The sequence below is a fragment of the Rhipicephalus sanguineus genome, chromosome 6 (assembly GCF_013339695.2).
Source record: "Rhipicephalus sanguineus isolate Rsan-2018 chromosome 6, BIME_Rsan_1.4, whole genome shotgun sequence".
In the NCBI taxonomy this organism is placed as follows: Eukaryota; Metazoa; Arthropoda; class Arachnida; order Ixodida; family Ixodidae; genus Rhipicephalus; species Rhipicephalus sanguineus.
The window spans coordinates 11,194,664-11,221,124 of NC_051181.1; the positions used below are offsets into that span (position 1 = coordinate 11,194,664).

General features: G+C 48.2%; 1 protein-coding gene across 1 annotated transcript; it reads right to left on the minus strand.

The window, feature by feature from the left end:
- Positions 1-6,460: 6,460 nt before the first annotated feature.
- LOC119395898 (translation initiation factor IF-2) lies at positions 6,461-26,033 on the minus strand. Its single transcript, XM_037662910.1, has 4 exons — positions 25,838-26,033; positions 23,574-23,694; positions 8,619-8,805; positions 6,461-6,781 (listed from the first exon to the last, which is right to left on the minus strand). The coding sequence occupies exons 1-4, from the start codon at positions 26,031-26,033 to the stop codon at positions 6,461-6,463; spliced, it is 825 nt and encodes a 274-aa protein (XP_037518838.1).
- Between the last annotated feature and the right edge of the window lie 428 nt (positions 26,034-26,461).

The following is a 26,461-nucleotide window of genomic DNA, read 5'->3' on the forward strand; positions in this document are numbered from 1 at the left end:
TTTGGCGAGTTGGTAAATGTGCATTATGAAACAAAGCTCGAAATGGACGACCCGAGGAAGGTGGTCGCTGTTCGAGCCGGCCGTAATATGTACAACGCGAGCGCTACGCTGCTCGGCGAAGTGGAGAGGAGGAAGGACAAACATTAAACAAAATGAAGAAAATAAAGGAATTTCTTCGCAAGGAGAAACTCTGTCGGCCGTGCGCAAAAATTATCATCATACTAAGCTAAACAACTCGGCGGGCACGCGCTGTCTTTTGTTTTGTTTTGTTTTGCCTTCTGTTCTATGGCACGTACCCACTCTGGGGGATGGGCCAAGAATATGTAGTTGAAGCTCAAAATCTTATTCGAAGAATGTAAAATGGTAAAAAAAAGTAAGAGTACGCGCTGTCTTCGCCCTATTCTTCATCTTCTTCTTAGCTCCCAGCACACGTGAACGAGAGAGAGAGAAAGGAAAGAAAGACACGAAAAGGTGGAATGACAGAGAGAAAGCTATCGAAAAAAAAAACACACACAAAAAAGAGACAGGAAAAACAGAATGCTAGAGAAGGAGGAAGAAACGGAGGGAGAGAGAAAGGAAAAGCGATGGAAAGAAATAGAGAGGAACATAATATGCAGAAAAGAGACACAAAAAGCGAAAAAAAAGAAAGGGAAGAAAAAATAAAGAGAAACAATGAAGGCCGCCGCGCTTCCTTCGTTCGAAGCTACCACAATTTGTTTTGCGCTTTATTTCATAACGAATAGCGCTGTCGTGTAACAGAGTGGCTATTCAACTACACCGGGGTTCTCCCTAAAAATTCTTTAGGGGTGGACACCTTAACGAGGCAACGGGGAGGCATACTAAGTTTGTTAATTACTAGTTTACAAACTTACTGTTTACGACACACATCGCCATTTCACTTATGACGCCCACAGAAAGCGGAAGCAAGAGCGCTTGAGTTCTTGCGCTGAGTTGGCGATCTTTGAAACCTCAGACTAATTTTTACACGCCCAGGTGGCGGGAGGCATGGCTCGCTAGCATCTCACGCGCACAGTTGCTATTCATTGTTTCCTCAGGCGCGCATTTCAAAGGGAGCGGTGGGCGGATAGCGGTGGGCGGAAAACGAGAGCAGTGGGCGATGAAGGAGAGCGACGGCATTTCTACCGCTGCCCACCGTGGGCAGAGCCCTGAACTACACGTATGCAACTACAAGATGACCTGAAGTTGACTATTTTGTGAGGAACGGCCCTTCAAATATTTAATAAGAATGATTGCGCAACGTGCACTTCCACTAAAGAGCGCAGGCATAACAATGCAGTTGTGGCGCTTCAATATTTATTTACGCTGTCGTTACCAGAAGTACTTAGTAACGTGAAAAACATGGAGGACGCTTCAGCTTCGCCTTCATGTGCAGAACAGGATAGCGTAATCGCGCTCCGTGCGCATCGCCTTCGGGATTGCTAGCCTGGCTTCGGTTCTCGGTGCATGCATAAACCGTGTCGTAAGGAAAGGAACGACTGTGCACGTAACATTTGCCGTTTGAAGCTACCCTAAAATGCCTGCTGCAAGTACAGTGCCCACTACGCCATAATTGTTGCTTTTGCAAATCAGCGAAGGGCCCACTACACGCCCGCAGGGCAACGCGGGACCCTGCTAACGTTGTCGATGCTTTTGCAGCTGATCACGATTAAATATGCCTCAGTGCTTTGCAATGGCTGGGCCTTTAAAACACCAAATCGTTGCGCAATTCACATGTTTTGACGCCTGGCGCGATTTATCGCTTCTGCCACGCAATATTACACGCGTTAAGCGGACTCCTTCCACTACATGACATTCATGTAGTGATTTTTTTTCGATGCAGTTTCAAGTAATAGCATGCCCCTGTGGTAAAACACCTGCTTGACACGCAGACGGCCTGGCTTCGTTTCTCACACCAACGCAAGATTTTTGTTATTTATTTTATTTGCATGTTTCTAGATTTTTCGGTCACGGACAAGATGACGATTTCTCGCTCACAACCAACGACGCCGACACCGACACCGGAATTTGTGCCAAAAGAGCTCTTTAACGCTGTCGCGTTAAAATCTGGGCGAGTTGGTGATGCATGGTGAAACACTGGGGTGCAGTGCATAAGCGCGGCATCAATAGCACTCACCAGAAAAGTTTTGACCTATCTTAACACAGCACGTATCGATAACGGTCAATGGCTCGGCTGCATGTTTTGCTGATCTATTATGTGTTTCTTTAATTCGAATCATCTTTTAGCGAACCCCAGGCACTTTGAGCGTTTCTATCTATCTATCTATCTATCTATCTATCTATCTATCTATCTATCTATCTATCTATCTATCTATCTATCTATCTATCTATCTATCTATCTATCTATCTATCTATCTATCTATCTATCTATCTATCTATCTATCTATCTATCTATCTATCTATCTATCTATCTATCTATCTATCTAACCGCCTACGCCTGGGTGCTCACGTGATCGCCTCCTTAACTTGGTATAGACGAAAATTGGCATGGGAAGGTAAGAGGATTTGACGAATATGACTTTCTGGTCATGACAAGACTAACGCCAAAATGCTGTCGCGTACGTCGTGAAACCCTTTCCTCCAGACACGTGTGTGGGCACGTCCCACACATGTGGGACGTGCCCGGTGTACGTCCCACACGTATGCCCGGTGTACGGATATGCGCCAGAGGTGCTTGACAGTTTATATTTACCCAAGAACAGCGGGAACAGACATTTGTAATTTAAATGCGAGAGGGTTAAGAAAAACCGACATGGGCAGAGTTGACCCGACGAATGTTAAAAATTAGTATCCCAGCAGGAATCGAATCCAAGCATTCTGCGTGGCAGTCAGGTAGTCTACCACAGAGCCACGCCAGGTCTAGAAACTGTTTTGAGAAGACACCCTATACAGGGGTAACGTCGGTGCAACGTCAATTGTGGTTTTGGTGCTGGCTATCTAATTTTATAACAAAGCAATAAACGCTACATATGCACTCCTACGATACAGGCGTCACGCCAGGTTACTGTCGGTGGTTGCAGTGTTGGCTGCACTTTTATAGCAGTCTAATAAGCATTACATTTGTATTCCTATGATTCGGCAAGCTATTCTATCGTTGCTCGACACCGGAGGAATACGATAATGAAATTGCTTAGGTACAGAAGACTGAGGCGCGAAATACATTTCTTGAAAAAGGGAGAAGCAGAAGAGAAGACAGAGAAGCGCCAAGAAATGTATTCAAGAAATGTATTTCGCGCCTCAGTCTTCTGTACCTAAGCAATACATGCACCAACTAGCCCAGAAGCATGTCCTTTTGGAATACGATAATGAAAGTTACGCATGATATTTTCATCATCGTACCGTAACGTGCCCTTCGTTTCTAACGTGAGTGCTACGTTACGTCAGACGATAACTTACCCTTTAAACGCCAGTGTTGTCGACGTGCCTAATAAGACCACGATGTGCACCACACTACTATACTTACAAAAACGCGTCGATCCGCCTCGTAACGATTGGCTCAGAGCCAAAAAAACTGCAGCATATAACTACTCCTAGACTGCTTCGCAGGAAGCCGGTTTCCACAAGGCGTGGGATCTGCCGAATTTTTCTTTTTTGTTGTATCCGTGTTGTTTTCGTCTTCTGTGCCGCCTATAGATGCGTGTTTCTGAAAAAAATAAATTAATTGTAAGTCAGCGCCTTGTTCGTCCTTTGACTTATGGTCCTCGTCTCGGTAGTGGCGCTGTGGTTCAGCAGGAGCACTTAAGCTGCTTTTATGTATTGTTACTAGTTTCATACTGGTAACTCAATATTTCACCTTGTGAATAACGGATATATTTCAATGATAGAGCTAGCTTCACATCGCGCTCTCTCAGTACAGCTTTGCCCTTGAAATTTTTCGGTACTTGACTGTCCGCATTTCTGCAGGTAGGCCTCGTGTATCGCGACTTTCAAAAGCCCTTGTGAGGGGGGGGGGGGGTTGACGACCTTTCCTGTTGTAACTTTACTCACCTGGTATCTATCTCTTAAGCAACCACGGAGGATATCCTTGACTGTTTGCTCTTTAGAGCGCTTTATGGGAATCGCTGATAAGCGCTGATAGCAGACAGCGCACTTATAGACTGTCTGCCTTCATCACCAAACTGTGGAACTATCCCAATACTGGCGACATCAGCTACAGCTGCTCGATCTACGCTGGCCGTCTTCTCAATTCATCATTGACAAGAGCTATGGTAGGTGCTATGACGGAATTTACTTTGAGGCGCACTTCGTGAAAACGCACCAACTGTCGAGCACTGTAATCTTAAGCAAGAGTTCATAAGCTACTCTAATAAGTCGCCAGTCACGATGCGATACAGTTCAGCACTGGTGCGCGTCTCGCATTTTCTACATTGTGTGAAGTGCGGCAGGGCGATTTAGCAAAGCATCGTGTGGGTTTTGCTTACATACACGCCTTTGTTGTGCCCTTAATCTGTGCAGTTTGTCATAATGCTATAGTATTAATAGAAAGGTATGTCTTAATGAATGAGTAATACCAATAATTGTAATTGTTCGGATTTTACGTCCCAAACGATTACAAGGGACGCCGTAGTGGCGGGTTCTGGAAAAATCTACCGCCGGGGGCTCCTTAACGTGCGCATAAATCTAAGCACTCGGGCCTCTAGCACTTAGGCTTCATGGAAATGCGGTTGCCGTGGCCGGAATCTTCGGGTCAGCAGTTGAACACCACAGCCACTAGATACCGATGCAGTTAAAGAACGAGCACCGTTCGTTATTGATGTGCTATCTTTACTACATATGGTAAGTGTACAAGGTTCTTCCAGGTCTTTTTATCGTTAACGCTTAACTTCTTAAAATATCAGATATTTACTCCATCATTTGGCATGTTCGTTTGTACAACCCCCGCGTCCTTTAAGACGGTTGACAGCATCGTCTCGAGGAGACCCCAACTAGGGCTGGACTTTGAAATTGTATCGCCATACGATACAAGATACTACCGTAATTATTGTATCCGATACGATACATTGCAAACATATCTTAAGATACATTCGATACACTTGCAAATATTTTATCCTAGATCTACATTGTGTAACAGCAAACGCGTATGCACAGAAATGTTTGCTTGAAAATTTCTTAACTGCGACCACATTTTGCTCCATCTAAATGAAATGTCTGCTATAATGTCAAAGGTATTGTATTTCTTGTTCAAAGTGTATCTATTTCATTCCAAATAAACTTATCGGAGTTGTTTTATCTGCTTAACATGAGAGCTCTTTACAAACAGCGCTGTCAGTAATTGTTGCTTGTCGTTTTAGTAAGTGATGGGAGTCGCTGCCTTGCTTACCGACCAGCTAGCAGGTTGCGATCTAACCACAAGAACTTCACCAAGAAGCCTCCACTCCTCCACTAAGATTACCAGTGCGGAGTTTTACATTGTCCGTAAACGTACTACCGTTTACGTATTACGGCCCGGGTCACCGGGGAGGTGTACAATGGCAATGACGCTACTAGCGACATCTTTTGTGATGCGTATATGTATAGATGGATGTAATGGATTCTTTTTTCATATTTTTTTATATTTCCTAGCGTAAAGCGTCTGCTAGCGACATACTCGTTAAAGTGCAATCTTTTAACAATTTTTCTCCTACGAGAGGAACATGTGTATGTAGCACAGAAGAGGCTCAGAGTATTGATAGTTGCACAAAGTGTCACAGGCAACCGCCACTATTCACACTGCTGCTGCTTGTAGCTCCAATTACCCGGCAATTACTAATAGCAAAAACAATTAGGGAGGTCTAAAAAGGATATATCTAAGTAAAATAGAAAGGCTGTTCCGTATCTTACAATCACAGTAAATAAGTATAGAAACAAGATACAGGGGGGCACAATTAAGCATGAACTCATCTGTTAAAAGAGCCCTGAAAAAAAATTTTGCATGTTGTTTTTTCTGTTGCAATAAGTAGTTAATGACCCACTTATCACAGCTGGAAAGCTCGTTTGCTCCAGTGCGCGAAGGTTTATTTCTTGGAGACGGTTTTACAGCGCCCAGTCGCAGTTTCGGTTTCAAATAGCTGGCCACGTGAGCACACAAAACCGCTTGCACATGAGCACCGCGTTGACAACTCTTTTCAACGAAGGCTTCCTGGGTGTTGCTATAGTCCTCTCTGAGACGTTACCCCCCCTCCCCCCCCCCCCAATAATGCACTGCCGAGGCAAGGACGTCAGTATTTGTACTCTCGTGCAAGTCTGCCCCCTCTTTCCGTTGAAATGGTCTGCTAGGAGAGCGCGCTCGCAAGGATCGTGGCAGCCAACACAAACTCGTGACGCATGTTGTGGTTGGTTGTTTACACGAAAACCTAGTGCAGTGGCGCGACACGCACTTTAAAATTGATTTTAGATATGTTCCAGGCTATATTGTAACGATGAAATCGCACGACGTCAACAGAACAGAAAGGAAGACAATATTTCAAACACAAACATGGCACCATCGCCTGAGCTCCTCCTCGTCTTCCTTTTCTTTGCTGTCAGCTGACCCGTCCTCGTTGGCGGCTGCCGTCGAGGCCTCCTCAACAGAAGCTGCCTCTTCCCCTTCGCTCTCTTCCTTCTTACTACGCGTGGAGGCCTTTGTGGCACCGCGCCCTGGCTTGGCAGGGGTCTTCGGTGCAGGCTTAGCCCGCGTCTGGAGCTGCTGCCGCGCGTCTGTCAGCGTGTGCCCCTGGCCTACTGGGTTGCTGCTGCGGCCGAGATTCCTGAGAAGAGCTCGCCATCCTTCGCGGCCGCCTCCAGGCTGCTCACACGCCACCCACCCGCTGACTTGTTCTCATGCTGGGGACGCGCCCTGGTTTGGTCTGCCTTGGCCTTCTTGGCGGGCGGAGCAGCATCCCCGTTGACCTGTTCCTCCTCCTGTGGCAGGCTTCTCCACCTCTGCCTTCGGAACCTTTCTGACCCTCACCACTGCACGGTAACACGCAGTAAATGTGCGAGTGACAGACGATGCACGGCAACGGCTTCCCGAATGCCCGTTCATCGAAGATGAACCAAAGTTACGGCGATGCCAAAGAGCAATATCACCGATCTATTCCTCCGCACATACGGAAAGCCCTTCATGACGTAGCCACAGCAGGGCACCTCGGGTGTGCCAAGACATATGTGCTAGCGCTTTTGGTGGAAGAACCAGGATGCGAAAGCTTACAACGCGGCATGCCCAACTTTCGCAAAGTGTCGACCACCGCTACTGCAGTGCAGTCTATTGATCTACCTACTGGTCCATTTGAAATGATAGGACTGGACCACATCTGCGCTTTCGCGATGACAAAAAACGGCGAATGGTACATCCTCGTCATCGTCGACCACTTCACGAAGAGTATCGAAGCCAAAGCAACACCCGATACAACTGCGGAACACGCCGTTCAGTTCCTACGAACCAAACCGCATGGTGTCGCGGCATTTCACTCCCAAGCGCTTTCTCGCGGACCGCACAAGTTCCGTCGCGTACCACCTTGAAGACTTGGCCGAATATAGACCGCCGCGGACACACCCTATCTTTCCGGAGCATGCCTCCCACATCAAACGGTACGCGCAACGAAGAACTCGACCACTGCATGATACGGTGAACGCAACGGCGCGGGCCTACCAGAGACGCGGAGGATGAAGCCGAAGTTTCCTCGGGTCATGGAACATTCTTGCATCGCCGTCCTTCCCCCCACCCTTTGTTGAAAGATGTTAGAAGGTGACAGTGGGGCTCGGCAGGGGCAGGAGAAGCTGGAAAATGGCAACCAGTTTTCAATAACGTCCAAGTCTGGGTCAGCTGGTACATGACACTGAGGCAAAAACTTGCCCGGCGTCTTTTTGACTGGTTTTGGCTCAGAAACCAGTTTTCGTAGTAAAGTGCATAGCTTTCTTGTCTGTGTGTTTTCTGCATAACAATAATGTGCATTGATATTTCGTAGATGATGCGTGTTTCTGTACACAAATCTATCCCACAAGTTATCTCGCCTTCAAAATTTTGTGTCATTTCTCCTTTAAGGTAAGACAATAGAAAATTCAGTGCCTGTAGAAAATAGCCTAAAACAGCTCGTTGCGACGCACACGAGAAAAACGGAGCATTTGGTATAGAAATGTCCCTTGAAAAGCCTTCTGCCACGGAGGTATACTTGTGCCTGGTTCGATCGTCGGGCTGTGCGAAATGAATTACGGAGGCCGATGGTATCAAGCAAAACTCCCAGTTCTTTCCCAGAAAAAAAATTACAAGACAAACCCACAACAAAAGCACGCACACTTGAAGAAACAAAGAAAATGAAATGTCTAAATGTCTCGCGTTTCGACGTCCGCTCCCGCTCGCGTCATGCTAGTTGTCGCGCTTGCGGTTCCGGCGTGACCTCCTGTCCGTTGCGAGTTCCTCTCAAGCTGGGTGACGACACGCCGTATGCATTCTCCACGGTGGCGCAAATATAGAAGGAACCACTGCAGCCGTTGTTCCGGTAGTTCCTCGCCGAGGCAGGTGCTCGGGCGGGATACACTGCAGCCCAGGGTCAGCGGTAGTTCCGAGAACTGCTCGCCGAGGACGGTGCTCGGGCGGGATAAACTGTAGCCCAGGGTCAGCGGCAATTCCGTAAGCTGCTCGCCGAGGCAGGTGCACGGGCGGGAAACTGCAGCCCAGGGCCCGCGGCAATTCCGTGAGCTGCTCGCCGAGGCAGGGGCTCGGGCGGTAGCCTGGGGCAAGACCCAGCCAGAACTTCCGCAGCTGTCGGCCTCTCGAACGCTGTGTCCCGGCTCTCTCGTTCTTCCTTGCGCGCGCCCCCTTCTTCCAATCTGGTGACCCACGCGCGCTCCTTTTTAGGGGCGAAGCTCCTTAAAGCGGCACCCGTTCGTCCCTCGTAGTGCGTAACCAGTCGTAACGCTAGTACCAGATCTTGACCTCCAAGGTGGTGCCGGTGGGAGATTTCTCCTGTGCGTTGTTGAACAATAAAAAATTTGCAGCGTGCGCGTTAACTAAAAGCCAAATTCTTCTGTCTCTCATTCCCCATTAGCAGCCATTGGCATGTTCCAGTAGGAAACGTTAGTATAAGTAGAAGTGTAAGTGTTAGCGAAAAGCCGACTTCTTCTGTCTCTCATTCCCATTAGCAGCCATTAGCAGCCAAGGTAGTGCCTGGTGAGATTTCTCCTGTGCGTGATTAAACAATAAAAATTTTGTTCAAAACACCGTTGATTGATGAAATAAACCAACGAAAGACGCCAGATGTTTTCTAAAAGCAAAACGAAAAGACGCCAGATGTTTCTAAAGCAAAACGAAAAGACGCCAGCTGCTTAACGAAAGACGCGAGATGTTTTCTAAAGCAATGGTTTTCTAAACAATGAAAATTCACAGCGTACATGTAAAATTAAAGTGAGCGGCAAGTGGTCATAACTCTCATGGAACCTTTAGTATAAACGCGCCCGATCTCACGTCGGTGATGATGTACTGGGCAGAATTCACGGAAGATTCATGGTTTACCGATGAACCTCCGCAGCTTCGCCCACTCATGATCATTCACTCCGTGGATATGCTGTGATTTTTTCTCTTCTTCCTTTTTCTCTTTTCACTGCAGCCTTAAAATTATTTGTTCCAAATACCTTCTTCCTCTTCTTCTTTTCTTGACCTTGTCATCCTTGACACCTTCCTAACGTAATTAGGATGAAAGAACGTGAGCTTGGACATGTTGGTAATCCATCTTAACACCTACAGCGCACCGAAGGGACAGGAACAGAAAGAAACGACGCGGACGTAGCGCTGCGTCCTTTCTTTGTTTTGCTGTCCCTTCGGTGCCCTATAGGTGTTAAGATAATTAGGATGGCTCCGAATAATTTTCAATATTATAATGCAAACTCGATTTTGCTATTTTACTAAGAAGTAAGCAGAAATGTTGTTATACTCCAGAAACGCCCAGATTATTACACATTCGTCCTCAACGTCGTCTTGCCACAACAGTAAACGCAAGTGAAATGTAAATATATCAACATCACACGAAGTGACAGAGACAGTTAAAAGTAAGAATAAAGCCGGCAGCTTATTTTGGCAGCACGTTATAGGAGACGCATTGCAGTAAACAGACCACAGACAAACAATACATAGACCTAGGTAATGTATGGGACGCACAAGAAAGACAGCTAGGAAAGTAATTACTTTGTTAACAGTCAAAGTACGCTTTTAAATAAAAACATACGGCACGCCAACATGTGTTCTGTTAGGTAAATGCTTCTATTAGATTTAGCATCGCTACCGGTCGTGGAGGGGCGTAGCCAGAAATTTTTTTTTTTTTGGGGGGGGGGAGGGTTCAATCATACTTTATGTATGCTCGTGCTTGCGTTTTTATGTGTGCGTGTATATATACGCAAGTAAAATTGGAAAATTTCGGGGGGTTTGAACCTCCCCCCCCCCCCTTGGCTACGCCCCTGGGTGGTGCTATAGTTGTTAGAATATTATTTGTATATAAGTCAGTCTCATAGCGCGTAAGCCAAGCTTACACCCACGAGATCCTCCAAATCACTAGTGCGTAAAAGTCTCGAAACGCAAAGCAACCCCATCCTTACACTCTTGAGAGCTCGTGCCGAAGAACCACGCAAAAGAAACTTTGATAACCACACTATAGCGGCATGAGGATTTGCGCAATTGACGCCCCAAGTATTGGAACATGCGGCAGAGGGCTGTGGTTAAGAGCAAGTGTCATGCCACTGACAAAGTAAAAAAAAAATGAGAGAGAAAACAAAAAAGGTCAACTGGGCACAGACGTTCGAGCGCCGGTATCTTAGGATACGGCGCGAGCGCCACCACGTGAGCCTGCTATACCAATAATGACGCGCAGACCTCGTCGCCCGCCCTCGCCGGAGGACTCTGGCGGAATTATAATAGAATGTCGCTGTCTTTAGTTTGCTTCGATAGCCCGAGTCTGTCCGATAAGTGTTTGCTTAGATAGTCTTTGAATCTGTCTTTGAAAGCTCGGTGACAAAGTAACATTCTATAAGACAATGTAATACTTCGTGATGCTATGCTCTTAGACAAGAGTGACAGTATTGCAAATAATAAATAAATTAAATAAATAAATTAAATAAATAAAATTCTGGTGTCTTAGTGACGCAGTATCACATTGAGAAGTGGAGTTCAGGCAACGCTTATTGCTGCACATGGTGGTGTGGCGATCGAAGTTTCTTCTACCTTAAGGTACACGATAGACTCTTTAATGTATCGGAAATACAGATACTGATACTTCCTCGTTTGATCAAATGCCTAATACACAAGTCAATGTTTTTTGAGCCATTTAAATTATTTTTGCCTAGTCTGCGGAACAACTTCCGAAACTAATGTAAACAGGCTATACGTTCAGCAAAAAAAAAAACCTTTATTTCAGGATTTTAAGATACCAAAAGTAACGGCCGTGTTACAGTATCGCTTAGCACTTGCGTACAAAACTGAGCAGAAAAAGAAAATGCCACACACATTGCTACTATGGCTCACCAGACGCAGCATGAAGCCGCCTATAATACTAGAAAACCAGAGTATTGGCGAGTACCACAATCTCGCACCAACTGCGCATCTCAGATGTTGCGCTCAAGATTGCCTCGTTTGCTTAAGGACCTGCTTGTTGGCAATATTGACGTTTTAGAGGCGAAGCTCCTCTTACTCTAACCTTGTCACGTCTCCGTTGTCCGGCGTAACCACCTTTGCAAACTGCCCACTACTTCGTCTTTGCAAACATCCCACTACGACCCATCACCGATCCTTTGCAAACTGCCCACTACTTCGTCTTTGCAAACATCCCACTACGATCCATCACCGATCCATTACTTCACCTACCATAAAGCCGTTATAATGAAGGGGGAACGGATGCCACGTCTAGCTACCACTTACGATTAATAAAATGTCTGGTATAAATATATACAGTGCTTGTCGCGTCTTTGATAATGTACTGGGCTATTGCTTTGATTACTGCTGGGCGAAACCACTCAATATTTCACGGTGTAACCATGATTGCTTCAGGAGCTTCGCGCAAGCTCTTCATCATTCACCCGTGGATATGCTGTGAATATTTTTCCTGTTCTTCTCATGCCATTCTTGATATTTTTTCCTGCGTGTAAGTAACATTCCTTTAATTTATGTTATGCAGTTTAATGACAAGATTTCTTCGTATTTTATATAATATGTGTAATGTATATCTATGTGTATTATGTGACCTGCTGGAAAAACTATTTCCGTTCTGCTGCTCCTGTGCTATGTTTTGTTTTTTTAAGGGTCTTGGGGCTGGTCAAGGGGTTATGAGCCGCTTTTTTCCCCACTCGCCCTCCGCAAATCTGTATTGGTTTTGTGGAAATACATACACATACATACATACATACATACATACATACATACACACACACATACATACATACATACATACATACATACATACATACATACATACACACATACATACACATACATACATACATACATACATACATACATACATACATACATACATACATACATACATACATACATACATCTTGCGAGGCGTACCGCGATACAGATACAAGAAGTATCTAAGATATGTATCTTCGATACTGCCCAACACTAAGCCTAACTAATGCAGTAGTGCACGGGAGTGCATAGTCGTTATTGGCCTGCACAAAATGCTTTGAAAGCTTTTGAAGGTAATCCTTGACATCTTTATTTGGTTACATGCACTTCTTGTATAGAGTAAGACAATGACTTCACGTAAACTGAAACAATACAAAGTTATTAAAAAACGACAAGTTCTAGAAAACACACACTGATGACAGAAGGTCGCGTAAGAATATTCCGACGATGCTGGATGAAAAACACTAGAGAGAAACGCGCAATATAAGCTAATGATATGGAGGAAATTTATATTAAAAACCATTTATTTACGCATAAAAAGGCCTATGGGGTAACGACGCGTGAGCGTGGAGACTTCTTGTGGCCTTTCCCGGAACGGCCGGCATCGGCGTCTCTGCGTTCGTCGGCGTTTGTGGGCGCGACGACCGAAGCGCATGTTTGCCACTCACGCTCTCATTTTCCTGATGCGTACAGTTATTGTCCGCTTGGCATCTTCTCTTATATTCCATCAGCGCGAAAATTTCAATGAGGCCTGTGGGAAAACCACGCTTCGGAGTCTAAAGGCGCCAGAGAAAATATACGCATAACCGGGCATGCATGTTTCAGAGCGTGTTCTGGTTGAAGAAAAGAAACGTACACTCGCCAACTAAAAAAATTACACCATCTCCCGCTAAAGGGAACCATGTGTGGATGCGAAACAGCGGGGAGATGGTTAGCTTGAGCGGGAGATGGTGTAATTTTTTTTTTCTTGCGTTCTCGAGCCTGTGCCTTCCTCTGGCGTAGAACCAGCACTGTCTTCCAGTCTCCATCCAGCTCCCGCTGCGTGGAACTGCCGGCGACCGAGGTATTTGACTCCCGCACAGTCGCAAGATCATGTGCGTCTGCCTTTCTGCAGTCCATCCCATTGGTGTCGTCGTGGGATTCTTCGGCGAGGGAAGGAGAGCACGAGCGCCCCGCGTCCAGAGCCACAGAAGCAGAGGCGGCCATCGGCCGCTCGTGCCACGTCGAGACGCCGGAGGCGTCGCTGCTGTCTACTCGTCGCTAAAGTCCCTTAATATAAAGAAAGTAGCGACACTCTCCTCCATATCCTCTCCCAAGTGTCCAAACTTTATCTATATCCTCTCCCAAACGGCCACCGTGCGGGTGCCGGCCCTATAACCCGGCTCGCGCCACTTTTCTATCAAGAATGCTATGTCACGCTGATAACGCGCGCGTTTCCCGGGCGACGGCCCGTGAAGCGGGGTGGTGGAAGGCGGGAGAGGAGGATGCTCGGCGTGGCGGCTCGGTTAAAAGAAAGACGGTACTTTCCCAAAAATATCCAGGGACTTTACTCGTCGCAGGAGAGAATGTGACGCGCGAGAGGGGAAGTGGAGAGGGGGGCTGTAGAGGGGTAGTGGGAGGGGAGAGGGAGAGAGGGGTGGTGGAGAGGAGGTGTGCGGAGAAGGTTTGCGCATGCGCAGTAAGGGTGTTCACGCCGCACACCACCACCACCACCATCACCGGATTGAATTCCGCCATCAGATGCTTCGCACCTATTAACAACAGAACTAAGGTTTTGGCGCCCAGTACGGGTGCCTTGTTCACAATTAACGAATGCATGGTGGTCTTTATCATATATGCGTCGAAAGGCGCAACGCGCTTGCGTATACCTCAGGGAGTGGACCCCGTGTCTGATTTATCGTGTTAGTAGTAGATTGTATGCGAAAAGATTACATCATCTCCCGCTAAAGGGAACCATATGTGGATGCGAAACAGCGTGGAGATGGTTAGCTTGAGGCTCTCTGCAGTCCATGCCATTGGTGTCGTCGTGGGATTATTCAGCGAGGGAAGGAGAGCCCGAGCGCACCGCGTCTAGAGCCACAGACGCAGAGGCGGCCATCGGCCGCTCGTGCCACGTCAAGATGCCGGAGGCGTCGCTGCTGCCTACTCGTCGCATGAGAGAACGAGGCGCGCGAGAGGGGGAGTGGAGAGGTGCAGAGGGCTTGCGCATGCGCAGTAAGGGTGGTCACGCCGCACACCACCACCGCCACCGAATTGAACTCCGCCATAAGATGCTTGGCATCTAAAAGATTTGATGAGCAGGCGGGATGATAACTTTTAATCTTCTTCGATGATGGAAGCCGATTGCTAGACAGTGTCCAGTTTTTCCACTATGCTCTGCCAGGGCGTTCGAAATTGTGTGCCTTTTGGTTACATCATTATGGTGCTGCTGCAGTCTTCTTTTGAAGTTTCCAGTCTCACCTGTGTAGCATGTCTGGCAGTCTTGGCACGGAATTTTGTAGACGACTCCAGGTTATCTTTCCTTTTCAAGGCGGTCTTTGACTCGAACGAGTTGTTTCAGCTTGCTTGGGGGGATGTGGCAGACTTGCACTTCGTAATCTTGGAATATTCTTGAAAGGGACTCGGTCACGCCTCGTGCATAGGTGAGTGAAGCCCGCTTCCTCGTTGTCGTTGCCCTGGCAGAGGGATGAGCTGCGCGCCTTTCTTCAGTTTTTAGGGGCGAAGCTCCTTATGCTGTGGGTCTGTCCAACCTCCGTTTGTTTGTTTGTAGTAGCCACCTCTAGTTCGTGAAGTGCTCACTAGATGGCGTTGGTGGCGCTTGCTCCACACACACACACACACACACACACACACATATATATATATATATATATATATATATATATATATATATATATATATATATATATATATATATATATATATATATAATTGCATATAATATCGCTAGATGGTGCTAGTTTTAGTATAGTTCGAAAGGAACCAAAAGAATTGGTTGGAGAAGGCAGAAAAGAGGCTAGAAGAAGAGGTACAAGAAGCCAGGAGGAATGCAAATAAAATGCTTTCGTTGGAACTTTGCACGCCCACGTAGACGATGTGGAACGGGACCCCATACTTACTGCGGTGGACGTTCTCTGTCTTACCGAGACGTGGAACGCCAAAACACCGTATATCAAAGATACGTTCCAGTCGTGTGCATCGATGATGCAGAGCGTCGTGCAGGTGGTGTGGCCGTATACGTCAAACAACTCTACCAACGACAAACTACTACCAACGACACAGAGCCACAACGATGAATATGCTGCCATCAATTTTGATAGACGCATCATTATGACCGTGTACCTTGCACCCAATTTGTCGAGTGGGCATATGAAGACATTCATTGACACGGCATCGTGTAATTATGACAAGTACAACAATATACCATTTGTGTTTGTTGGTGACCTGAATGTCGATATTACCGAAAAGAACAATTATTAATGACCAATGTGTGAAAAAAAACAATATGTGGGTAATACAACATATGGCAGCCAAATATGCTCTCACGTGCACGTCCTTTGATCATATGAAACCAACGACCATCCGAGGGACGTGTATAGACCTGGTATTTTCAAATTTCCAATTGCAACCTGTACAGGAACCGCTATGCCTTCATTTCACGGACCATAAAGCCGTGAAGGGACAACGCAAGCCAAGCATCATCTAATTAAGAAAAATAAAAGTTTGATGTTTGTAATATACACACAGTGTTTTTCACTCTTTATATGATGATTGATGGGGCGTTACACGGAAGATTCACGGTTTACAGATGATTCCCGCCGGAGCTTCGCCCCACTCATCATCATTCACCACGTGGATATGCTGTGATTTTTTTATAAACCGACTAGGGTAGCCATTGCCGATCAAATCCTGCGTCACTCTCTTCAACTCAGTTGTGCGTGCGTCGGAACTAGGCAGTGTAGTGGACTTTAGTAAGCGCGTGTACGTTTTTTTTTCAACCATGATTTTTCCTCGACATACGAGCTTTCGTCAAACCCTTGACTTCAGACCGTGTTCTATTTTATTCACGTTCTCTTCTTCTTCCCTCGATGCGCGTTACGTTCCCGTGGCAGGTTCAAACTATTTACAACAGCCTCCGCGCCCGACAAAGTTGAATCGCCCAGCTCCAACGGGCCAACAGTCGTACCGGCCTTGTAACTTCCGTACCTCCTGCCATTACGATCTTACATGCTCTAACGTGATTATCCCTAGATAAGTACACAACAGTTATACTAAACCTTAAACTGCTTGTTAGGCTCTACTCCCCTGACATGCGCACTTCTCAGACACAAAAGCTATTCTTTATACCAAGGCCTCCAAAAATCATTTACTCTTTGCTGCCTGTACCTCCAATGCTTTAAAGTATCGGAGTGACTTGCGCGTGTTTCAGCAGTATTAGAACTAGGCAGTGTAGTGGACTTCCTACCTGTTATAAAATGTGATGGCGTAAGTACAACCGGTTCAGTAGCGTCAGAGGAGAGGTAGGCTAGCGGCCTAGAATTCACTACACTTCTGTAAGCATGGTAGCAAGCTGCTTGAAATCGAAGCGCCCTTTTCCTAGAGTTTTCTGTAGGCGGATTTTAACAGTGCGAATCATCCATTCGCAATATCCACCCCACCAGGGACCACGTTCTGCAGGTAATGAATTTGCAGGTAATGTGATTAGTAGAGCAAAAGTCTTGCAGTTCATCACTTTTCTTGCAGTTCATCACATCACTTTTATGTCCCGACTGGCAGCACGAAAGGCCAAAGCAGTGTCACAATAAACAAGACTAGGCAAGCCACGTCGCGACGCAAACCGACGGAAAGCCATTAAAAATGACTTGGCAGTTATATCACTACACAACTCTAAGTGGATAGCCTGAGTGGCGGCACATGTAAAAATCACTATGTATGCTTTCACAGCACTGGTTCCTTTAAGAAAAACAGGACCGCTAGAACTTGAAATGGGTACGATCTCTCCACCCTGTCGGTCGGCAGCGGTGCGGCAGGGGCTAAGGCCGATTTGAGCTTGAGTCTTGCACACACTTTGCATCTAGAAATCACCTTTTTCACACACTGTTGGCTCTTAATGACCCAAAAACACTCGCGAAACTCCGCAAGGGTATCGTGTACCCCGTTGTGCAGCAGGCGCGGGTGCGTGCTGTCGACGATGAGGTATGTGCAGTGGTGGTCAGCTGGTAGCAGGACCGGACACCTCATGTCTTGTGATTCTTTCACATTGTCAAGCCGGGTCTTTATCCTCAAAATCCCGTGATTGTCCAGGAGTGGATGCAAATCACGAATGCGGCATGATTTGGGCAGTGGTTTTACCTTTGACAATGTAGCAAGTTCGATGCCAAATGCTTGGGCTTTCTTCATCCATGTTAAGCTCGCCATCGCTTGTCTCAGCGGTGGTGTCCGTTAGACGGCGACTGGTGTGGACTTGACAACTGTGTATGAATCTGTGAAACAAAGCTGGGATTCTCACAACCAAGGCTTAAGGTCTCCCTTCTTTGGAGGGGGGGGGGGGGCTCATAAAGCGGCAATATATATCGTAGCGATGCTGAAGCACACAGGCTAATAAAACAAACGTATTCATTAAGGGTCAACCTGTGCGCACAACTCAAAGGGACTGCGGTGGTAAAACTGCCAGTCAGTCGAACACCAAAGGTGTCGTTCAGATGTTCTTCTCTTCTTCTTTTTCCCGAGAGGCCCACGAGCGCGTGGCGCATGCGAGCTGGGTCCGGCCAGGTGCTCGTGGCACGATGGTAACTGTGTGTTTCTACGATATGGCGCGCAGTGTCCTGTATGCACGTTGACGGGCGCGCTGTTTGAATGCGGCCAATGTGTCGCGGCAATACATACATACATATATATATATATATATATATATATATATATATATATATATATATATATATATATATATATATATATATGAAAGAAGATGGCTTTTAAGGGCTCGTTTTTCGTTGTTAGACACAATAATAATGGGAATAGATAGATAGATAAAAAACTTTATTTAGGTCCTGAAGGAATCCACCCCCGTTTTATAGGGGGAGGCTCGCGGGCCGCTCCCGCGTAGAGACGGGGAGGTCGAGCCTCACCGCCTCTACGCCTCACAGCCTAGAGTTGTAGTAGGACCGGGCTCTTTATGATAGAATAAAATTGTTCTTCAATGAATTCTTGATGCCTTCCCTGTAAAGAGGGGCACCTCCAAAGCATATGTCTAAAATCATTGCGATCTTGACAGTCCGGCAAAAAGTGCTGAAATGTCGGAGTAATGACTAGCAATGGAAATGCTACGGCATGTCCCCGTCTGAAGTATGCGAAGAGAGCTAACAGACAATAATGTCAAGGAAAGTATAGGGGATGTTATTTCTAATAATTGGGATATAAATGTGAAGAAAGTAAAGTGGACGAAAAGATAACTTGCCGCCGGTAGGGACCGAACCTGCGACCTTCGAATAACGCGTCCGATGCTCGACCATTGATCTACGGCGGCGGTCATCCCCCCGACCACTTTAGTGGGTATATATGTGTTTTTAAACCTAATAGTGTTAGTGAGCGGCGAAGAAAACGCATGAAAATGCATAATTTCTAAGGAATGTTGGCCGGAAATAACAAAAACCTATTGGGCTGAAAAACGTATTATGCAGAATTGTATCAAGGAGATTTCGCTATATTATATATATATATATATATATATATATATATATATATATATATATATATATATATATATATATATATATATATCACAGTGCAGTAAAGCCAACTGTCTCTAAAACTGAACAAATGCTTATGAATGCTATACAAATACATATATTATTCCAAATGCATTACCGGCATTTATTTAGCGTGTGAATCCAATCAAGGATTAAATGAAATTATTTTGGGAACAATTTTTCAGAAATAACTCGGTTGTAGAGGCTTAAATATATGTGAGCTCAATATAACTAACATTACTTGACTCACTGGATTCCGAACCTCAGGTACGACAATGCTATATTTTATTTTCACTACCACTTGCCCAAATGAGTAGGCAAAATACATACGTCTTTGCAATGACAGCATACTTGTGATGCACAACTAAAAGATTGAAAATTGAGTGGCAAACTAAACAGACCAAGGTGAGCCATTACTGATTTACGAGCAGGTATAGCTTCACACTCAGGTGCCTCGTGAAAGAGTAAGCTGTGTCAAGACCCTCTGTCGAACAAGGTGGTGACCCGTGGTTTCAGGAGGCGTTGCCCGTGGTGTTCAGTGTCTCAGAAAATTCCAGCAGCACGACGATGCCTGTTTTCTTCTGTTTTGCTGACACCCCGTGAACCAAACATTCGTGATTAAATCATTATTCGGAAAATTGCATCGTATAATTTCCCCGCACAAAGCACTACCACCAAAAAAAAGATCAGCTCCAGCACTTGTCAAATGGGTGCCGCAGTGCCACTGTCGGAGTGCCGAGGGGGGGGCGGGGGCGGGCCCCTCCTTATAAAATGGAGGGGGGGCCGGGCCCCCCTGGCACCCCCCTGACTTTAAGCCCTGCTCACAACTCGTATCCAGCTGCTGTACTAGTTCAGGTCGAAAAGCGGCTCTGCAGGTGAGCACTGACAAGAAAAATGGTTGCTTCCTCTCTGTTGTTTGCCTTAAGTAACTCATCTGGGGACTCATCAGGAATAATTTCACGGGCCGGCCACGCTTCTCTGGGACCAGCTAGCCAGTCAGGCCTATGCCACCATAAGCTGCTCGCACAAAGGTGATGTGCAGATACGCCTCTTGTAGACTACGTCGGCGGTATTTGTTTTTCCAGAAGAATATCTGCAAGGCCTGGAGCCTGTGAGGGCTTGAATTTCAATTACCATATTAAAAACGAAGGGCTTCCACTTGGTGGCTGTGGAGCTTATCGACCTCAAGCAAATTCGTGGGTCCATCCAGCAGAAGTATTCTATATTTCTGAAGGTCACTGTTACTTAGTAGATTGAGATGCCGAGCTGCGGGGAGCGCACCGACGAGTTCCACACGTGGTAAATTATGTCCCTTCATTGGAGCAACCCGAGATTTAGCGAGGAGCTGCCGGATTCGAACATTTCAGGAACTGTCTTCGACTCGCAGGTATGCCACCGCTCCATAGGCACAGGGGCTAGCGTCCGTGAAGATGTGCAGCTGTGAAACGCTCTTATTACAGCCGAGGTTGCCTAATTGATTCCTCTTGGTTTGAAAGTCCTTCAGGTCTTGAAGTTCGGCTACCCACTTGTCCCACTCGATCTTCAACGTCCCGGGGAGAACACTTTCCCAGGCATGCCCTTGAAGCCATGTCTTCTGAACGAATACCGTAACACGGAAGGTGACCGGTGTAAGCAATCTTAAGAGGTCGAAAATTCGTGATGAGGCCTGGAGCACATTTATTTTGGTACTAAGTCCTGCGCTTACAGTTTCTGTCAGACATTCAAAGTTCACCGTAATGGTGTCGTCATTGTAATTCCAGGACAGTCGAAGAACTTTAGACAGGGAAACCTCCTCAGTGGACGTTTGTCTCCCGCTTGTTTGAGTTTGTCTCTCAACAGGCCGCAGCTTGTTGCCGACTTTTGCATTTTCATTTCAGCCAGCTCCGTTAGTGCCTTCGTCTCTTCGTAGAGTTGTACGGCTTATTCTGTAGTTGAAGCACCGAAAACTTGGTCATGGACGTAGAAGCTCGCTTTCACTTTAGTAGCTGTTTCTTGATAAATCGTTAGCAAAGTGAGGTAGTGGGCTAGTTGGTTTTGCATGATTACAATACTGCGCTGCAGTTACTGGGACAAATGAAGTTAGGAAGGACACGCGTTACGACGAAGTGGACACGTGTCGTGTCCACTTCGTGACGCGTGTCCTTCCTAACTTCTGTCACAGTAACTGGGGCACAGTATTTTAATCAATCTTGATAAATCTATTCGATGTAATTGAAGTGGTACTTCAACGTTACGGATAACAGAAAAGGGCTTGCAGAAGTGCCGAACGGAGCTCTAGACATTCTCATTTCTTGTATTTTAGGCAGTATGCCTATGGTAACCCTTTAAACCACAAGAAACGAAGAGCATCGCTATCTTCTTCACGGACGCCGATTTGTAAAAACGCCTTCTGCACGTCTGCTGTGATTCCGATGGCGAAAAGGCGAAATCTGATGAAAACCTTCAGGAAGTCGGCTTTTAGATTAGGACGTTTTTCAAGTTGTTCGTTGACAGAGCAGGCTCCTGATGCGTGCGATGATGCGTCAAAGCCAATGCCAAGTCTTGTCGTCGTAGACGCTTCCCGGATTATATCTCGGTGCGGGATGTAATAGAGATGCTGTGGACAAGAAGGAACACCGTCAACTTTTTCATCATGCCCATCCATCTCGTACTGCCTGAGAGCTTTATCGTAGGCTCTCATAGCTTTGTCGTTTGATGACAGTCGCCTAACGAGTCCGTGAAGCTTTGAAAGGGCCACTTTTCCATTGTCAGCCATGTCAACGAGAGACTATTTCCAGGGTAACGCTACATCATAGCGTCCCTTTTCGAAGAACAGGAGTGTTATTGAATTCTTGTGAAACATCTGCGTCGCGCTGGGACGTTGGCGTGTCGAAAATTTCGATGGTATCGAGGTCCCAATATCTTTGTAATGGGAAGGTGACCTCGTCGTCTTCGTGGGCACCTGTTCGGAGAACACATGTTTAAGTACTTGCTTTCTTACGTGCGCTTCCCCCGTCAGATAAGGGGCCCTGGAGAGTCCAGCTCATCTTGGCGCTAATGGGGACTAACGCAGGATTTTCTTCGTCCCACTTTACTGCACTCGTGCTCCGCATCATTTTCCACAGCTGATCCGATCCGGTGAGGACACTGACACATGGCTCACAATCCACGCTCGGTCGAACGACGGCGTCGGTCAGATGTTTCCCTTCCGCTGCGATGGCTCGAAGAAGACGACTCTGACTTTGTGCTGCAATGATCTTGTGGGGTGCGGAGTCGGTGAAGGACGGATCCCAACATAAAACGAAACGATGTTTATTAACGTAGTAGCAGCAGCAGGGCAAGCATGCCGATGCTGCGCTTCGAAAGGTTAGAGAAACAAACATGCCACCAAGCTTGGTAGCTTGGGTTATATAGCCAGCGGTGGTGACGTAAGCCTCCGACGGAACTGCGTGGCGCTGTCTTTTATCTGAAGCGTGGTGTAGCATGCATCCGTGTCACGCCGGCCCAGATAGTGACGAGGCGGAGGCTGCGCCGGTTTGTGCGCACTGTGTCGCCACATCACCCCCCCCGGGGAGTGCAGAGCCCTCAGGGTCTGTAGGAATCTAGTAGGCGTACCAGACGTCCAGAGCGTGTCGTGAAAGGAGCGGGCTGCGACGTCGGTGGCTGTGGACGTACGCCAGTTGAAAGAGTAGCGCTGCCAGGTTCGTTCGCCGCGATGTACGCGGGGGCTTGAGTCGGTCCTGTCCTGGTCGGTAACACGGAGTGGCGAACGGGTGCTCAATTTTTTCCTGGGGGTTGGGGCTGAGAGTGGCGTAGAGGACGGATCGAGAAACCGCGTGGATTCTGCGAGCCGTTCGGCTGACGGGCGGGGCTGCGGAGAGACGCTCCGGGAGGGCCGAGTGGGTCCGCGAGAGAGAGGTCGCACCGGGCGCGCTCGTCGACGAAGGCGGGACCGTCGTGGCCACCAGTACCGGGGAGGGTGCCGGCGCAGTCATGGATGACAGGGTGCTGCCGTGAGGGTGCAGTACGACGCTGCCAACGTGCGCCAGCAAAGCCTGTATGCGCTGCTGGGGAGTCACTGCCGGAGTCTGCGGAACCTTGCTCACCACGATCTGCACGCTCTCTGTGACTGGTGCGGGCGCGACGGGCACAGAGGACACCATACTGCCGCCCGTCGAGATGAGGGGCGCCGACAGGGTGCCATGATGGTGGTGGTCCGTCCCCGCCACATGTGTAGCCGGTTGTTATCGGCTGGGGAACAGTTCCGACTGGCCATGGTGCGGGTTCGTCTGCTGCTGCGGGTTCGCCTGCTGCCGCGGGTGCCGCCGGCTCGTCTGCCGTCGCGGGCGGTGCGGGGGCTCGTCTGCCGTCGCGGGCGGTGCCGGGGGCTCGTCTGCCGTCGCGGGCGGTGCCGGGGTGCTCGTCCTGCCGTCGCGGGGCGGTGCCGGGGGCTCGTCTGCCGTCGCGGGCGGTGCCGGGGGCTCGTCGCCGTCGCGGGCGTGCCGGGGCTCGTCCGCCGTCGCGGGTGCGGGCACGGCTGCTGGTCGGCGGGTGCGGCACGGCTTGCTGGCGGCGGCTGGGGTGCGGGCACGGTTGCTGCGGCGGGTGCGGGCACGGTTGCTGCGGCGGGTTGCGGGCACGGTTGCTGCGGCGGGTGCGGGCACGGTTGCTGCGGCGGGTGCGGGCACGGTTGCTGCGGCGGGTGCGGGCACGGCTGCTGCGGCGGGTGCGGGCACGGCTGCTGCGGCGGGTGCGGGCACGGCTGCTGCGGCGGGGAGTATGTGACGTGGCGCTGCCGGTTGCGGAGGGGCTAGCACGAACCCTCGAAGTTGGTCGTATGCCTGCGGCCCAGGAGGAGGCACAACGCGTCGCAGAGCAGGAGGAAGCATAGCTACCGTGATGGCGTACTTGTCCTGCTGCGAGACGATGTTACGCAGGGAGAAGCCAGCCTCCATCTTGATAAGCCAGATGGCTGGACACTGCGGCCAGAATTCGGGAAAGTCCGGCGGCAGCAAGATGCAGTGCGCCATGGTTTCATCCGGTCGCAGCGCCATCGTGATAGGCGTGTCAGAGGTCGGTTGACTCGGCGTGAAGGTCCCGTGGAATCTTCTGGAAGGTCATTCCAAGGTCCGGGTCATGGCGGTGCGGTTTGTTCGTTTCCCGGGTCACCAGATGTGGGGTGCGGAGTCGGTGAAGGACGGATCCCAACATAAAACGAAACGATGTTTATTAACGTAGTAGCAGCAGCAGGGCAAGCATGCCGATGCTGCGCTTCGAAAGGTTAGAGAAACAAACATGCCACCAAGCTTGGTAGCTTGGGTTATATAGCCAGCGGTGGTGACGTAAGCCTCCGACGGAACTGCGTGGCGCTGTCTTTTATCTGAAGCGTGGTGTAGCATGCATCCGTGTCACGCAGGCCCAGATAGTGACGAGGCGGAGGCTGCGCCGGTTTGTGCGCACTGTGTCGCCACAATCTCTTCACTAATAAAGGGCGCTACTGTGGCTTCAATATCGAGGGTCAGGTTGTCGTGCTGATTGCTGATCATGAACTTGACTATTTTGAATCGCCGGTCGCTGGCTCTAACAAACACACTGATAGGAAGTTCGGTCTCAGCGACAGTGGGTAGATTTAGCTTGGAAGCAACGCTCTCTGACGAACGTTCGCTGGCTTCCATTGTCGAGAACTCCACGTATATAGCAACAACGTAACGACGCCGTTATCCACGCTCGAAATGTCTGGAGTAGAACGCCATTGATGAGTGGAGGAGCTGATGCTTTCTTAGTGGAGACTTGCACTGTAGCATTCGGCTTCTTCTGAGCCTTAGTCGATGATGGTATTTCCGAGCTACGGGCATTGCACATTGAGGAGGCCTGTCTGCGTTTGCATGCCTGGCATTGTACTCTCCGTCGGCAATTACGGACGAGCTGTCCTTTTGCCATGCACATGAAACATCGACCATCTGTCGCCAGTTTGTTGCGTCTCTCTGCAAAAGTCATGCGACTCGTGCAGTCCTCAGTCTTGTGCTCGGTAGCGGAGCAGAAAAAACATGATGAGAAGGAAGGCTTTGTCTTGTTCTGAAGAACTGACGCAGCAGGAGTCTCAGGCGGCTTCTTGAAAGGCATGTCGAAAACTCGAACACTGTTGTCCGATGTCTTTGGCAAATTGTTGATTAACGAACTCTTTTTTCGACATCCAACTTCGATGCGGTTAAACTTCATCAGTAGTTCAAGTTCCTACTCGGAGGAAGCCTGGATGGTTTCCGTCGCGTTCTCCATACTTTACTTTTTGTAGCCTTCTACAACGACGTCAGCTGGTATGACCTTTAGCAACACTTCATTCAGCATAGCCGCGCACGAAGACTCTGTGATGCCAAGACTATGCAGTCCCCTCATATTGAGTTGGACAGTGTCAAAAAGCATTCTCAGAGCAGTCACATCGCTCGCTAATCTTACTGGTTTGAGCGTGCGCAAGTTCTTCAGGTATGTCTGCTCAATTATCTTCAGATTTCAGAAACGAAGCTTCAAAATTTCTAGCGCATCATTGTAGCAAGAATCTCTCACCTGAATACCTGCGACGGCTTCAGCGGCGAGTCCATCCATTAGTGAGACCGGTCTGTGTTGGATAGCCTCGGGTTCTCGTGCACAGAATGCAAGAACATATCCCAAAAGGGTTGCCACTTAGTCACGGTCCCATCGAAACGAAGAAGCTCCATCTTGGGTAGTCGTGCTCCAAACTCACGTTGTGGAAGTCGTTCATGTCCCCTAGGTCCAGTATCATCGAACGCTGCGCCGGTGGCTGAAGGTGAAGACGACGCAGGCGTAGCAGATGTCTTCAGAACGTCGATGTGGTGCTCGAGCAACACCAGCGTGCTGTTAGCGGTGCCATCGTACTGCATGACCACCTCACAATCGTCTGCCGCCAGGTCGTCGGTCATCAGGGATTCAACCTCGTTGTTCAAGAATTTAAGATCCAAGTTGCTGGTGCGCAGGCGGTCGTGTAGAATTCGTAGTCCAGAAAGCTCGAACTGATCGGAGTGAGCACCTGGTTGACCTCGTCGATGATTTTCGTATTCATGGTTCGCCGCGCGGCCCGCGTGTTCTTCGCCCGCTCCATGCTGGTCTAGCTCGTAGTGCAGCTCACCCACACCAGGAATGAAAGGCTCGGGTCGTTGTTGGCTTCATTCCTGGGTCGTCGGCACCAAATCAATTTTGAAAACCGCGCTTCGGCATCTTGTTCTCGTTCACCTTCAAGTGTGGCTCATACCCACTGTAAAGGCGCCAGAGAAAAAAGACACAAAACCGAGCATCCATGCTTCAGAGCGTCTTCTTGGTTTGTTAGTTTTTCCTTCTACACCATGACACA